Here is a 15957-nt window from a genome sequence, read left to right as displayed (position 1 = left end):
AAAAATAAATCTTAATAATTTTTTTAAAGTCAATTGTCTGTTGTTGGTTGCATTTGCTTTTCAATACAAAGATATTATGTCTATTAGGCAAGAATATTAGAGATTTTGATTCATTTTATCATCTGCTAGAAGTTGAACAACATAGAGAAAATTTGAAAATTTTATATAAATAATAAAAAGCCATAAAAACGGCATGATGCCTGCAGCCAATTTAAAAATTGAGTCTTGGAAAATAAATTGGACATAAATAAATAAAGGAGACAAAAATGGCATTATGTGTTAGGTGTATCCATTTTTGTTGTATTATTAACCAAATCAAATTAATAATTATAGTTCATTTGTTCCTATTACAATGTAATACAGGCAAGACAAAAAGCAAACACAAACACAACCCACCACCCCAACATTGGACAGAGTTTTACTTTTGTTTTTTCTTTTTAAATTTTTGAAATTGAATTGAAGTGATTGGAAAATAATTTTAATGCATGTGAGCATGCAAGGGCTCTCTCTATGTAGGGGAGTAGGAGAGGACTGAGCAATTTTGCTTCCATTTCTGAACACAAAAAAATAAAAAAAGAACAAATAAAAAGGAAAAGGGTATGTGAAACTGATGTGTCATAGAGCCATTATCTAATAGAGTTTGCTATAAACAGTCATGTGTCGATTTCAAACAAGGCTTAAAAATCGAAAATTGTAAGAGAAGACACAGTGGAATGATAAAATGGTTAAGAGGAAGCAGATGGAATGTGAGCCCAAAACTTGCAAATTTGTTGGGTATTGTGCGATTAATGTGTAAGTAATTAGAACTGCAAAAATCTGGGGTTCTGGTGGATAGGTATGTTTCGTCAGATTATATAAAGAGGAGAGGGTTTTGATTCTTTGTTTGGAAAGAAAGTTGTTTCTCTGTTTAAATGATAAGTGTAATTGTAATAATCTAGGACTTCTCTTTTGAATTTATGACAAAAAATTGACAACCCAGTTGCCAATTATATTAAAGAATGTGATTTTTATTTATGATTCCTGTTGGTTGGTCGTCTGTCTACTGGACTGGGTTTTACCATTTCTCCATTAATGCCAAGCATTTTTTGGGTTCTTGAGCCTATTCTCTGCCTCTTATATTTGCTCAAAATCCAATTCTTTCTGGGCTTTTGATATCTCCCAACCATCAACCCTCATTCCATAGACAAACAACGATATTGGGCCTCGGCTTTAAGTATTTTTTTTAATTTAATTTATGTTAAATCTAAAAATATAAATAAAAAACCAAAAAAAAAAAAGTTTAGTATTAAACTTAGTATTTTTAAAAAATACGTTCAAATCCTAACGTCTTTTCTTTTTTTTTTTTTTTTTTTTTTTTTTTTTTTTGACTTTGTTTGGCATTTCCGTTTTTTCACCTTCATTTGCTTCATTTGCTTATAAAAGCTGCATACATCTTCTCAAAGAAAAGCAGCTTCATACATCATTTTAGGAGGCTCTTTGCCAAGCCTTTCTAATTTTATGTAACAACTAGTAAGATGATGAAATCGAATAGAATTCCATACATTTAAACTAGGTGCCGTAAGGAACTTTCTCATTTTCCTCTTCTTTCTCGTCTTTCATATGAAAATGATAGAAATAAAGGTGAAAATGAACGTTTACCATTCATTAGATAAATATTATTTTCCATAGTAATATTGACATCGGCTTAAAATTAAGTTTTAGGGTCCAAAAAAGTTGCAAATATACCGTCATAGTTAGTAATTATACAAATTTGTTTCCACTCAGAATAATTTTATAAATCTTTTTTTTTTATATTAAACTTTAATTTTTATAAGGTTTTATTTCCAATTTAGATAGGCATTGTATCCCCATTTAGTGAAATTCCTATTATGCTGGTTGTAAAGGCAAGTGAATAATATATCAATACAACTTGTTTTCACATTATTTATTTGTCTTTCTTTTCTATTTTCATTTTTTTTTCTTAGGTTGATGCTTTCTTGATTAAAGCTTTACTTATTTCTTGTGTTACTTGATGAAATTGAAAAGTCATAGGAAGTGGTTAATTAATAAAGGGTAAAAAAAAATGAAGCCGTACGAAGAGCGGTTCCCGTTAGGTCAGAGTGAATAGTAAGGAACTAGATAGGGATGGAGACTGGTTCCGAACGCCAAAACGCGTGGCCAGTAGCAATTGGTCAAACATTATCAAAAAGTATACAACTATCCCTATATCTTCTCTTAGACCTCAACAGCTCTCTTGTCCTAATCACTAGTCACTTTTGTCTTCCATTAACTCCTACTCCGAGCCGCCAACATTCTTTATAATAATAATAATAATAATAATAATACCTAAAAAGCCAAAGTATAATTATGCTGCTTAACGGTAACATACGTTGCCCCTGCAATCTATGGAATCACCCAGGCTATAGGTTTATATTTGGGTGTAAAAAAAATTAATTTCAATATTGTTAGAATACAATGATAAATTGCTTACTATAGTAGTTAATGATTCAATTTTAAATATTAATTGGGTATTAATGTATCAAATAAAATAATATCATTCATCCCAAAAAAAAAAAAAAATCATCAATGATTAGAGACATTGTTGGTCTTATGGCTTACTTTTGGTCAATTAGTGTTGGTTTTGACTTAATTAATAGTGTAGAAATAGTGCAAGTCGATCCAATCCGTGATTCACGGGAATTTGTCTTATAGTGGGGAGGGAATGGTCCATCATCTTATGATTCTCGAACCAAAACATTTTAATATATTACGAGCAAAATAAACAAATCTAATCCTAATTACTAATTACTACATCGATTAAAAGAGACATCCTAATGATTGAAGTGTCTATGAGAGAGATACTCTACACCTTATTACATAGACGTCATGCCTACCTCCAATGATTTTAATTATCCTACTAATTAGTTAGTAGTATTTATTAAATTTAAACTCATAATTCATTAAACAAGTGAGTTTACTCTCATTTTGTTAATTAAAATTTGATTTATAGAGCCATATCATAAAATTAAAAAAAAATCTTCACACACAATTTTTTTTTTTTTTTTTGTCTCCATGTGATTAATATAGTTGATAATACTTAATTTGCAATTCTGTGGCCCCATTATTTATTATTGAATTAAATCTTATATGGGGATGTACAATGAGAATGTATTTGTATGTGTATATATAGGGAGAACAGCAGGCAATATACGATAACAGAACTCTTACCAACAAGCCGCTAGAGCCAAAGAATGTAGAGAAAGAAAGAGCCAGTTCAACAACCACACCCGCTCCTTTCCTTTCCTTTCTCCCAAAGAGCCCTACACACCAACTCCACCTTACAAAGTAAAAATGATGGAAAACTTTCTTATAATAAATATTCATCAAACTTTCACATAAGCTTTACCATTTTCTTTCGATACCTTCGTGTGTGGGAGAGAGATATGATCAGTGGGTGGGGACTCAGCTGGATTTCAAGAAATTAATACAACAAAAAGAAAAAAGAAGAGCGTGTAAAGACAAACAGACATAATGCTGCCCACTGCATTCTCTTTTCTTTCTCTTTAGTAATTTCAAGAACCTTTCATGGCTCCTCTATCTCTTCTTTCTCTATAAAGAAACTGAGAGATAGAGAGACAAATAGTATCTGTTTCTTTTGTACCTCCACATAAAACAACTGAACTAACCACCACCATTGACAATGTTGCTAAAAAGCTCCTTCTCCAACACCAAGAAATTCTTCCAGAAAACCTTACAAAGCTTCAAGTCTTTCTTTTCTGGTTCTTCTTACGAAAAAATGCCCAAAACCTTATCTCCATACAATCCGTACTCTAATGTCCAAACAAGATTCAATAAAAATGATTTGGACAACTTCTACACTGACTTCAGCGACAGGTGGGATACTGATAAAGGAAAGGAAATGAATAAAGGAAACAAGAAGAAGATAGAACAACCGCGACCGTCATCACCAGCCAAGCAAGAAAAAAGTGATGGTCTAAATGGAAGTTTCATGAAATTCTCGAAGAAGAGTCCTGTTAAAACGTATATTAGTAATAACAAGGGCAAGGGTTTCCAAAGAGGGAAAAGATTGGTGGAGAATAGTTCAAATTATAGCGTAAAAGATGACGGAAGGAGCTTTTTGGTGGCGCAGAAGCTAAGGGAGCTAGAAATGATGGATGTTAGTAATGTGGATCATGTTCTAGACATAGAAGAGATTCTCCATTATTATTCTCGTTTAACATGCCCTGCTTATCTGGACATTGTTGACAATTTCTTCATGGAAATGTATGCAGAAATTTTTGTTCAACCAGCTGGAACTCCTCGCAGTGTCAATTCAAAGCCAAATAGTCTATCTTCCATTAGACTATAGGCTTAATTTTCTCCTCCTAAAGGAGATTTGATGAAGATGGAGAATTTCTGACAATGTTTCAGGTTGTCTTTTTATTATTTTTTGTTTATATTCTTTTTTGATTTATAGATTTTATGTCTCTGGTTATGTTTTGTGTAATCAGTTTCTAATTATCAATTTCCATTTTAATTCTCTCGGATAATGCATTTAATAGGACATATTTGATAAGATGCACAATTATTCTGCGAAAAAAAAGGTAATTAAGACAGCAAAGAAGATTCAATTAAAGCTTTTACTATTATTTCTTCTCATCTTGAAGCAGAAATTGATTGAATCAAAGCCAGAAAAAATCATGAAAGAAAGTTTATATTCACTCATTAATCTGATTATTAAATTGTTATTATTATTAAAAAAAAAATTCTGAATGTGAATTTTTCTTTAAAATAAATTATCTGGATCAGATCATGCAAACTAATTCATCTAGGCCCAACTTTGGTTACTAAGTCATAGACTATAAAGAAATCCTCTCAACCCAAACTAACAATACGGCGATGAAGCCCAGCCCAACTAATGCTTAGTTAAAACTTTTTTTTTTTTTTTTTAATCAAGATGATCTGGTCCATAATATAAATGATAAGGAAAATATTTGATGCAAAAATGAATCAGTTGAAATGAAAATTGAAATCCAGCTTGGAAAGATTTTTGTTTCCATATATATAAAATGTCTTTCATTTTAATGATTTTTTAAATAAATAAGAGATAGTAATAAATGTATTTCCTATTTAGAGTGAGTGATGGGATTCCAAATATAGTAATATGGTATTAGCAATGTTCTGTCGGCCTGCAAGATAGCAAAATGGAAAAATCCGCCTGTTGGGCATTGCTATACAAATTAAATTCCTAATTTTTTTATGCAAAAATCAGCGGATGATGATTCATTTTCCATAATAGTAATATTCTTTATTATGAAGCAACACAGTTTTCCCTTTATAAAGCTCTATGGAAAAAAAAAAAAATGAAAAATCTCCATTCTTGGCTTGCTGTAGTTAGATCAAAGGCTTTTAAAACCAGGTTTCTCTCTTATTATACCAACACCTTCTCCATTGTGTTTCCCTTTATGCAAAAACATAGCCATTCAAGTCTAAAATGTCTTCTAATTTATCAAATTTTTTTTGGTATTTTTTTCATTTTGTTTTCCGAGTATATCTATATCCTTTTTGGGAAATGAAACTAATTTCATTTCGAGCTCATGGCAGAAAGTGTTTTTGTAATTAATTTCTCCATTTGTTAGTTGCAATTTGTTTTATAGGATACTTTAAATATTAATTTTCTGATAATTTCAGTTCTTTTTTTTTTTTTAAATGTAGATCGAAGAGATGGGACGTGGAAAGCTGAGCATGAAACTAATTACCAACGAGAGGTCTCGCATGGTGACATATCAGAAAAGAAAGAAAGGTTTGACAAAGAAACTGCACGAGTTTCGAGTTCTCTGCGACGTAGATGCTTGTGTGATAATCTTTGGTCCGAAATTCAGTAACCGTCCCATTGACGTCGATACCTGCCCGACCGATCACTCCGAAATCAAGAAAATTATAGACCGTTACAAATCACATGGCAATGACCGCAAGAAAAGTCAAGATTTGTCGCATTTTTTTGAGACTCGCAAGAGAAAATTGGACGATGAGATTACTAAAATGCATAGGGCCTGTTTGGAAGCCAAGTTTCCTACTTGGGATAATCGTTTAAACTCATCGGAACTTGAAGAACTCTGTTTATTGCATACTGTTTTACAGTCTAAGCTTGAAACTGCAATGAGTAGGATTTTGAAGATAAAAGGTGACAATTATTTGATGATCGGTGAAGATTCCAAGTCAGTTAATATTATTCAAGGAAGCTCGAGCAATAATAATATTAATAATAGATACAATTCAATGGCTTCTACCTTCGCTAATGCCTTGCAACAAAAGTGTACAGAATTACAGCAGCCATTTGATCATCATCAGGTGCTTCCTTTTAATGTTAATCCTCTTAATAGTCCTATGATGATGATGATGATGATGAAAGCCAACGGTACAGATTTGAGTCAATTTGGAGCTCAAGAAGCTGATCAGACGGCAGGTAATATGGTGATATTGAATAATCATAATGGTGGGATCCCTCATCCAGTAAGCTATTGCGGGGAAATGAGGCAGTTGTCTCTGTTAGGTTCTGGACAAGGCTCAATCATGCCTAATGTTTCTTCTCAAATGCAAGTTCCTCAATTCTCTGAGTTTTGTGATACTAATGAGTTTGAGATGAAGAACATGAAAAGACAATGTTTAGAGTATTTCAAGTATTAAGTGTTTTTTTTTTTTTTTTTTAAAGAATTCAAGCATTAAATGTTAAGCGCTAGAAGCTTGCAGTTCTGACTTTGATTAACTACGATGTTTCTATTGTGTATTTTCAATTTTTCCTTCCTCTAATTTGGTGTAGGATTTGATTATGGATATAATTTGAGATAATTATTTTGTGATAAATATTTTTTTTTTTTCAGTAACACTTTCAACTTTCATTTATATATTTGTGTTTTTTTTCTTTTTTAATAATTGTGTATGCATTCATAATTTCAGGAGGGTTAAGGTTCAACTTATTGGGCCAATTGGAGGCCCATAAACTTTCTTTCTATAACATATTGGTTTCAAAGCTAAACAAAGGTCCAAAACGGTAAATCCAAGTTAGTTTGGACTATATAATTTGAACAGCCCATTTTCATCTTATTTTTGGGCCAACATGTTGTATCCTCACCGCTTGTGTAGGCCAATTGTTTTGCTTTGTCTACACGTAGTGTATAAAAACATCACACGCGACCCAATCAAAAAAAAGTTCTTTAAAATACGGTTTCTGTTTTTTTTTTTTTCCCCTATGAACAGTCACAAATACCTCTCGTTTGCAATGAAAAAAAAAACTGTTTTTAATTGATTTAATATATAAAAATGGAATCCTTCCCCGTTTCAACGTATATCCTCTAGATTGAGGGAATCTTATAGATTCAAGGTTTTTAGATTGAAACAAATGGATTTCTTATATCCCTTCACTCTAACAACCTAAAACTAAATAAAAACAAAGACGCTCTCTTCCTGCAAAGAGGAATGTAAATACAGAAAGAATCTATAGTGCACTCTCCAGTACCACTAAACCTGGTGTGGAGCGTGGATCCCATTACCCAGATTCCTGTATTCTGCCAACAGAGCCAACGACTCACACATACTGTGTTATTATTACAACATGGAATCTAATATATGTAGACGTTGACTATTGACGATTTTGTTTTTAGTAGGTATAGCTAGAATTTGTACATTCTGTTTTGAAACTAGGGAAGATTCTTCTAGTATCCATTGAGATTCCAACAGAGAAAGGAGACAAATTCCACTACAAAAGCCACAATGTCCATGTGGAGTAGAGTAATGGAATCTGCTCTTTATGCAGTCGTATCTCCTTACACTATCAAAAGGGAGATAAAAAAGATGCATCTTTTTTGCTTAGCTCTCTTGGGGATACAAACCTTTCTTCGCTTCAACAATTCTTTTGGTGGCTACGATTTATCTATCTCATCCTCAAATCATTGATGGAGCTCTCTTTTTTCACTTTAATGCAATAGGACTTCCAACTTGATTTTCACGTAGCATATAATTTTTCTAACCTGTCGATTTAGCAATAATAATATATTATTTACCCTTTTCAGTTTTCACCCTAATAAGTGCATTTTTCAAGTGTAAAATATAACTTTGTTTATCTTTTCCCCACAGGAAATTTTGAAAAGACACGAAGATGATGTACAGTTCTAGAAGCAATCAATCACAATATTCCAAGATTTAGGTAGCAAAGAATCGTTCTCAAATCATTTAATCATGGTGAATGTTTGTTGAACTGATGTTTCTCTAATTAATTAAGTGAGATAAGAGAGTGACTGCAATAATAATAAAAATCTATATATACACTTCAGAGTATTCCATCACTTTAGAATAGGACAATACATGTCATTCGACTACTGTATGTATCACTCAAAGCGTAGAAAGTCAGAAATTCGAGAAATTGGTACTCTCTTCCAGATTTAATTCTTAGCTATGACATATGGAACTAGGGATGGTCTAATGATTGAAGATGCAAGTTGCAAATGGTGGTCCTAAATAGCATACCATGTTGAAGAAAGGGCAAAGAAAAGCGTTGATTATGCATATCAAAATTGCCTTTTTTTCACTTATGATGTTTATCGGGAGGAAAATAGACCAAAATATACGATAAAGTACACAATAGAAGTAATGTTTTCTTTTTATTCACCAAAATTGGTGAAAATTTTTTATAATCAAGATAATTGAAACAAAAAACTTCTCATTTCTCATATCAAATCATATAATATTTAATTGACATTGATTCGCATTTTATCCTTTGGTTAGTCAAGACTTCTCATTTCTCATATCAAATCATATAATACCTGATTGATATTGATTCGCATTTTACTCTTTGGTTAATTAACACAGGAGTATGCATGATTTAGTTTTAATCCAATAAATTTTAGAATATTGTTTGGTCAATACCAAAATTGCTTTCCTTCGTTACAACAATAAATAAAATCTATGCAGTAGTCTTCTCCCATTCACAGTCGCGCGCCTGCCTGTCTTGCTCTTTTCATGTACGTAATAAAGCCAACTCTTTACACTCGAAGGATAACCTTTTTTTTTGATTCTATCTCCAAAGCCTAGCCCTTTAAGTCTTTAACCACGTTTACTTTCTATTATTTGCATATAGCAAATATCGTAAACAATTATCAATTTATTTCCATTTCTTTCTATCACTCGTTATTTTTCCATGCTGTCTATGCATAACTTAGCTGTTCATCACCCATTGAATAAACATCACATCCATAAAGCTAATTAATTAGTTAGTACTAATCTTTAAACATTGATTTTTCAATCCAAGTAACTTATATCACACATAAAAATTTTAAAAAATTAATAATAGAGTGGATGCTATAATTTAAAAAGGAAATTATCATATAAATTACCATTAAAAGATTATACAAGTTAGCTATAACTACCATTAATTCAGCGAGATGTCATATTCTTCTCTTTCATTCTATCAGCTTCTATGATAAATGAAATTTTGAATTCAAGGATTAATAAGGATAAATCAAGAATATTAACTCTAAAAATTTTTATATTATAGAAATGAGCATTTAACACTGAATACATATAATAAATTATGGCCTAAAAGTAAAAGAAATAGAGCATTATGTATTTAAACCAACTGTACATAAGTCATTCTCTATCAGAAAACAAAAAAGAAGAAAACATAACAATCTAAGTCTAACTCAAAGACCATAACGCGTTTTAAGTGTTAATAATGGGAAATGGTCCATGGGAAAAATAGAAGGATGAAGACAGTTTACTACCATAGATTAATAAAGGACCACTGACAATAAAGAGCAGTAAATGGATCAAAATCAAATGGATGGTCCAAATCCACGAGTACACATGTGCATTATGCGTAGCTGTAGCAGAGAAAGCAGCCCCGGCGGTGTGACTCAGTGCCAAATGTCTGCATGGCTATCACGTGCCTCTGGACCATGCATACGACTTTGTAGGGCAACTTCTCCTTCCTTCCTTCCTTCCTTCCTTTAAGTTTCCTTCGCTGAAAACTGCTTATAGTACTTTTTGCCTTGTGTGAAACAGGAATTTGCAACTAGTTGCTGTCGGCTGAAGAAAAACACTGTCATTTATCTATCTAACTTGGCTACTGACATTTAATTTTTATTGAAAAAACGACAGCTTTGAGTCTTAGTGGGAGAGCATTGGATTGACATAATGTAAATGCCAATCCGATATATATTTATATGATTATATTTGATCTTTTATTTATAGTGGAATTTGAATAATGGAAAAAGAGAAAACATGAATATGATGATGTTTGTTTGTGGGAGAATGTGCAAAGCAAGTTGCAACAAAGCCAAAAGAAAGGAAATAAACTTAACTTAGCACAAGATAATCCGTAGACCCTTAAGCATAGATTAAAGAAGAAGAAGAAAGTCTGCAATCCAAAGCATTATCAAAGAATTAATTGGGCCACACAATAATTAGTAGGGCATGCCCTTCTGGTCCAAAACAAGATACAAAATACAAGATTTTACGGGTTAACAACTAACCTTTGACGTTGAGAGTAGCTAGCTAACTAGCTAATGTGTCTTATAGTGAATCAACCCAACAAGATTCGACTGTATGAATATGCTCATCAACTTCAGTCGGTCGGAATATAACCCACCAACAACAAATTATGAAACCCTAACTACTGTACTCTGATGCAACTCCATTATTGTCATGTCCACATCCTTCCACACTTTACCCTCTCTTAATAATCTAACTGTCACATGAAGTTTCTTTTTTACCTTGCTTGATTCATCAGTATTTATATAATCAATTTTGTGTGGCGAAATTTTGATAAGCTTGGCCGTCTTTTAAAGAAAAACTAGAAACGGTGCCTGTTTTAAGAGCAGGCTTCGATTGGACTGGGGTAGAGTAGGACAAAAATTATCTATCGAAACTTAACATTTTCTTCTTCTTCTCTTTTCTTTTTTCTCTTTTCTTTTTTCTCTTTTCTTTTTTCTTTCTTCGGTATGACCTGTATAGATATGTATTAAGATGTGTATAATAAGGACTGAATACAAATCAGTGTCCAAGAATGGACTGTCATTTTCAAATTTCTTTTCAATAACTTTCAAATCATATGTACAATAATTTTCCAATCATTTTAGCATTTTATGTACAAAAGTCTTGATTTCAAGAAATATTTTCTATAATTATTTTAATCTGATTGTTTTTTTGTAAGCAATGAATTAATGTAATTTAATTTGACTGAAAAGGTTGATTGTTGTGTAACATCAAAGTGGAAAGAAGTGTCATACTATTTTACCTAAATCTTCATTGACAAATTGTCTTGAGCACTGTCATACCCCATTTAGCATTTTAAGCATTGACGATGATGAAGTTATGATCATAGAGATAATTGTCTGGACTCAGCACAGATTATATGATGGTGGTCCAATTTTTTTTGATGAGGATAGAAAGGCCAAGCAATAAGGCAAACCAGGATAAGTATTAATCCAATATATGACTTTTTTAAGTGAATAAATATGTATAGTGAAAGTTGATCATACACAAAGATACAGAAGAGAACCTGAGGGCCACTTAATATTTGCTTCTGCAGAAGACCTTTACACGACCAAAATGATCTTTTTCTTCTTTTCCAATTTAATTTTTCTTCCTCTCTTTTCCCTTTTCTTTTATAATCACTTTTGCCTTTTGTTTTCTACAAAAGGAGATATAAAATGGTCCCAAGATGATGATCAGTTGAATGTTCTCTCTTTCTATTTATATATATATATGAACCCTTGATGGGTATCTCTTCTTTTTTCAGATCAAAATAAATCAAATTTTATATGCATGTGGTATCCAAAATAAATGAGAACTCAAAATTTGTGGTCTATTCTTAGCTTTACCATCCAATATTAATTAAATAAACCAATTTCTATGTAGAGACTTGAGAGCTTATGCTGATGGAAACCATCTTACTTTATTTTTTTTAACATAAAATCTCAAATCCAATTGGAAATGTTGCTAATTAATTGATTAAGTATACTTAACTCACCGCTTCTAGTCTCCTACCCTTTGAAACATGTTATGAAATTAATTGCAAAACCAAACCTTCCCTTGTTATAAATATTTACCAAACTAATAACAGAAAACTAGCGAATATAAAAAATTGTTTCTTAAGAAAAGCACAAGCTATGTACACACGTTGAGAATTTTCTCCTGCCTCAAAAAACCAATAATAATCTCAACCCACCCCCCCCCAAAACCCATCTTTAATTTTTCTGTAGCATTCCTAGCTTGCTTCTGTGCATACGAAAAGTTAAAAAGACAACTTGTCCTTTCTCGTTCTATTATTTCCTGCATGCTTGGATCTTCACTCAAGAGAGAGGAATTTTTTTCTTTTTCTTTTTTTTTTTTTTTTTTTTTTGGTTTTTGTTTCCCTGGAGTCATGATTGCTGAGGCAATGCACGGGCACTGGCCATGAAACTTGTAGCTTCAGCTTTCCAGCGAAGCTCAATGTCTTGTGCGACTCTTCTTGCATCAATAGATGCGCCAAGCAGGCCACGCTTCGTAAAGCCTACTGCATACAGTCCATTTTCACCTTTCCATCCATTTGGGAATGAATTGTGGGGCATTCCATCTTTCTTTGAAAACATTTTGTTCTCCTGAGCGCAAAAATTCATGATGATCATCTTTTTTTTCAAAAAAAAAAAAAAAAACTTTAATTCTGCATTAACAGAATCATTCTTCTTTCATGTTAAAGATTCAATAAACTAACCTTCAACCAGTAAGGCACATTACTTTTGTAACCTGTGGCTAGAATAATAGCATCAAAATCTTGAATCCTTCCATCGACAAACTCCACAGAACCACGCATTACTCTCTTTATTTCTGGGAAAACCTACAATTAATTATAAAATAATAAATTATAAACAACATTTATGAATGTTATTTGATCTCAATAGAAAAAAAGTTAACCTTAATCTCTCCAGTTCTGATCTTAGCGAGAGTTCCAACATCTAAAACAGGAGTTTTTCCAGCGGTATTTTTGAGTTGGAGGGGGCCAAGTTTAGGGCGATGAATGCCAAGTTTAGAAGTATCACCAAGCAAGAAATATGAAAGAAACAACAGAATTTGATCCACAAGCTTCAAAGGAAACCACTTTAGCAGCCACATGGATAATCCAAAAGTTGATCTTCCGAGCATCTGTTGTGGCAGGACATGCACCTGCAAAAAAAAACCCCCAAAGGAAAGAAAAAAGTTACTTGAAAAGTTTCGAAGGAGTGGGTTAGATAAGCTAATGAGTCCCCCACGCATGTCACCGACTAATGTGTGAATTTGCAACTTTCAGGATATGTACCATTTCTACGCTTATTTTCCATATATACTTTAGAATCTGCAATACTGTGCAGAGTAGAATCCCAAAAAGAATTAAGACATACGAGTTTTTGGAATGCTGACTATGGCTACGCATGCAAACAAATTCCAAGAAAGTGATACATCAAATTCAAAGATTTTATTTATTTATTTATTAGTTTGTATCATTATAGCGAAAATTTTTTAAAGAAAAAGGACAATTGGGGTTTACTTCTGACTTACCAATAAACTACGTGATGTTTCATTCAAAAAAAAAAATCCAGAAATCTATTCACCAAGAGATTAATATAAACTGTTACCGCAGCTAAAGTCAACAAAAGAAAACAAAACCTTACAATATTATACAGTTGAGTCTGCAACAAGTAATTTCCGAACTCCCTCAAGTGGGGTGAAAAAGTGGCATAAAAGAGTCGCACAGTTGCTTTGTCTGTATTGTTGCAGAACATATTCTCAACAAATATAATAGCTTATGTTTATGTGGCAAAGAATAGTAAAATAATAAAGATATTTTACAAACATATTAAAACAATAACAGTATAATAAAAATGAAAACTTTCTTTGATTTTGTCTTTTCTAAATTAAGCATATGTTAAAATAAAAGCAAAAAATTGACTGCTTGAGAATGAAAGAAAGAAAGAAAGGAAGAGAGGGAAAAAGAAAATTAAAGGATGCTCACCGAGTCTCTAACAACAATGGAAGGGTAAGCATTGTAGTTGCAGAGATCTAAACAGACCTCCATACCGGAATTGCCACATCCAACAACCAAAGCAGTCTTTCCTCTAAAGACTTCGCCACTCCTATAGGAACTTGTATGCATTATAAGTCCTTGAAAATCAGCCATTCCTTCAATATCAGGCACAACCTCATCCGCATTTTCTCCGGTGGCAACGATTAACCATTGGCATACATATTCAGATTCTTCCTCTTTAAGCCCAGACGACTTAACCTTCCAAAGCCCACATCGACTATCAAATTCTGCACTGACAACTGTGTTATTAAAGACTGGTTCGAGACCAAAAAATTTGGTGTAGGATTCCAAGTAACCCACAAACTGTTGTTTTGTAGGGTAGGTAGGGAAATTTGATGGGAAAGGCAAAAGAGGAAGCTCACAGAAGTGTTTAGGAAGATGAAGACGAAGACGATCATAAGTTTTGAGTTGCCATAGAGAAGCTATGCAATTAGCCCTTTCAAGAATTAAACTAGGAACACCTCTTTCTTTAAGACATGCAGCAGTAGCTAAACCTGAAGGACCAGCACCAACAATAAGAGCTCCTGGTACCCATATACACCTACTTGGTGATATGGCCATTTTCTTGTTGAAGGGGTCATGGACTCTTTTGCCTTCCACTTCTTTCAAGTAATAGTCCATAAGGCAAAACAAAAGATATAGCTAAGTAAATTAACTATGTAGAAGTTGATGCGGAACAGGAAACTGAAGGAATCCCTTTTTGACACAAAATAGAACTCATCAGGAGAGCTGTTTAAATACAGATGGATTTGGGACAGAGAAAGAGAGAAATTTGATCTTCTTCTTATCCAAAAGAGAGATTTGGAATTCCTGGATTTGTGGAACTATGGATAATTAATTTTGAGAGGGTCTAATCTCCATGGATCTTCTAGTTTTTGTTCAATAGAGGAGAAAATGAAGGCCGACACCTGCGGAGCTAAAACCAACACTTTTCAAGGGTGTGATTCAGAATACTGAATTTATATATATAAGAAATGGTCAGTGGTCTCAATTTCTCTCTGCTTATATATATAATATTTTTCTACCTACGTTAGTGTGAGTAACTAACTTCCATTAACCAACTTTTAAATAAAAAAAAAAAAAAAGAAATATGAGGGAAAAGAAACTCTCTGCTTCACTAGGCGTCGAGGACAAAGTAGCCTGCTCGTTGATGGCATTCGTGGAAATATGCAAAAATTATATTTTAATATATAAATTATATTATGTATATGTTTGTGTGATATTATCCAATTGGAAAGAACATATTAGATGGCAAGATGACATCTAGACGAATAAGTGGTTAGAGTATACCTGTATCAACTGAATCGAAAAACTATAAACGTGGATCATGGTATAATAATAATAATAAATTACAAAGCGTATAAAGTTCACATTCATCTCACATAATTATTTTTTTTACATTTAATTGAAACATGATTAAAATTAACATTTTAATCATTAAAACAACTAACAATTAAACAACTAAAACAACTGACAGTTAGCAAATAACTAATTTTTCCAAATAGATCTTGACTATACATTTTCTTTTTTTCTTTTTCTAATAACATTTTAATTACGGTGATCATGTTAAATGGAGAATCTACGTAGGGAGCCAAGGAATTGGAAACTAGAACTGTGAATGGTTACCAATTGACAGTTCCTAACCATCTGATTTGAAGTACATCGCAAGGTAGTCATGATGCTGCTTTGGACCAAACCTTTCCAGTTACTAAATGGGGTTCATGGACTACTTATAGAGTGAGACCAATGTGTTGTTATATTAATTGGTAAATCATGAGTACGAAATTGTATGTCATGTTCAGGAAGGAAGCCAAAATCTTATACAAAGAAAAATAGAATTAAATTAGAATCATGAAACGGCTACTTGCATAGCTGTAATTCAA

The 15957-nt window shown here is 32.5% G+C and overlaps 3 protein-coding genes across 3 annotated transcripts; 2 read left to right on the top strand and 1 right to left on the bottom strand.

Moving 5' to 3' along the window:
- The first annotated feature begins 3229 nt into the window (after positions 1–3229).
- LOC105637714 (uncharacterized) lies at positions 3230–4538 on the top strand. Its single transcript, XM_012221293.4, has one exon. The coding sequence runs from the start codon at positions 3680–3682 to the stop codon at positions 4346–4348; it is 669 nt and encodes a 222-aa protein (XP_012076683.1). The 5' UTR covers positions 3230–3679; the 3' UTR covers positions 4349–4538.
- A 1160-nt stretch (positions 4539–5698) lies between these two features.
- On the top strand, positions 5699–6695 carry LOC110009941 (uncharacterized). The gene has a single exon (XM_020680848.3). The coding sequence runs from the start codon at positions 5704–5706 to the stop codon at positions 6664–6666; it is 963 nt and encodes a 320-aa protein (XP_020536507.1). The 5' UTR covers positions 5699–5703; the 3' UTR covers positions 6667–6695.
- Positions 6696–12042: 5347 nt separating this feature from the next.
- YUC2 (Flavin-binding monooxygenase family protein) lies at positions 12043–14993 on the bottom strand. Its single transcript, XM_089725356.1, has 4 exons — positions 14003–14993; positions 12928–13176; positions 12728–12850; positions 12043–12614 (listed from the first exon to the last, which is right to left on the bottom strand). The coding sequence occupies exons 1-4, from the start codon at positions 14693–14695 to the stop codon at positions 12396–12398; spliced, it is 1284 nt and encodes a 427-aa protein (XP_089581482.1). The 5' UTR covers positions 14696–14993; the 3' UTR covers positions 12043–12395.
- Positions 14994–15957: the final 964 nt, after the last annotated feature.

The sequence above is a fragment of the Jatropha curcas genome, chromosome 8 (assembly GCF_041381405.1).
Source record: "Jatropha curcas cultivar XTBG-Jc1 chromosome 8, XTBG_Jcur_1.0, whole genome shotgun sequence".
Taxonomy (NCBI): domain Eukaryota; kingdom Viridiplantae; phylum Streptophyta; class Magnoliopsida; order Malpighiales; family Euphorbiaceae; genus Jatropha; species Jatropha curcas.
Note: the sequence above shows the minus strand (reverse complement) of the source record. Positions and strands in the feature narration are given on the sequence as shown.

What these genes read in the sequence shown, in the direction of transcription:
- YUC2 (XM_089725356.1), bottom strand. Translation starts at nt 14,695, where the DNA reads ATGGACTATTACTTGAAAGAAGTGGAAGGCAAAAGAGTCCATGACCCC. An exon ending in TCAGAACTGGAGAGATTAAG is followed by an intron (nt 12,851 to 12,927) that starts GTTAACTTTTTT and finishes AATTAATTGTAG; the next exon opens with GTTTTCCCAGAAATAAAGAG. An exon ending in ATGTGCCTTACTGGTTGAAG is followed by an intron (nt 12,615 to 12,727) that starts GTTAGTTTATTG and finishes TTTTGCGCTCAG; the next exon opens with GAGAACAAAATGTTTTCAAA.
- LOC105637714 (XM_012221293.4), top strand. Translation starts at nt 3,680, where the DNA reads ATGTTGCTAAAAAGCTCCTTCTCCAACACCAAGAAATTCTTCCAGAAA.
- LOC110009941 (XM_020680848.3), top strand. Translation starts at nt 5,704, where the DNA reads ATGGGACGTGGAAAGCTGAGCATGAAACTAATTACCAACGAGAGGTCT.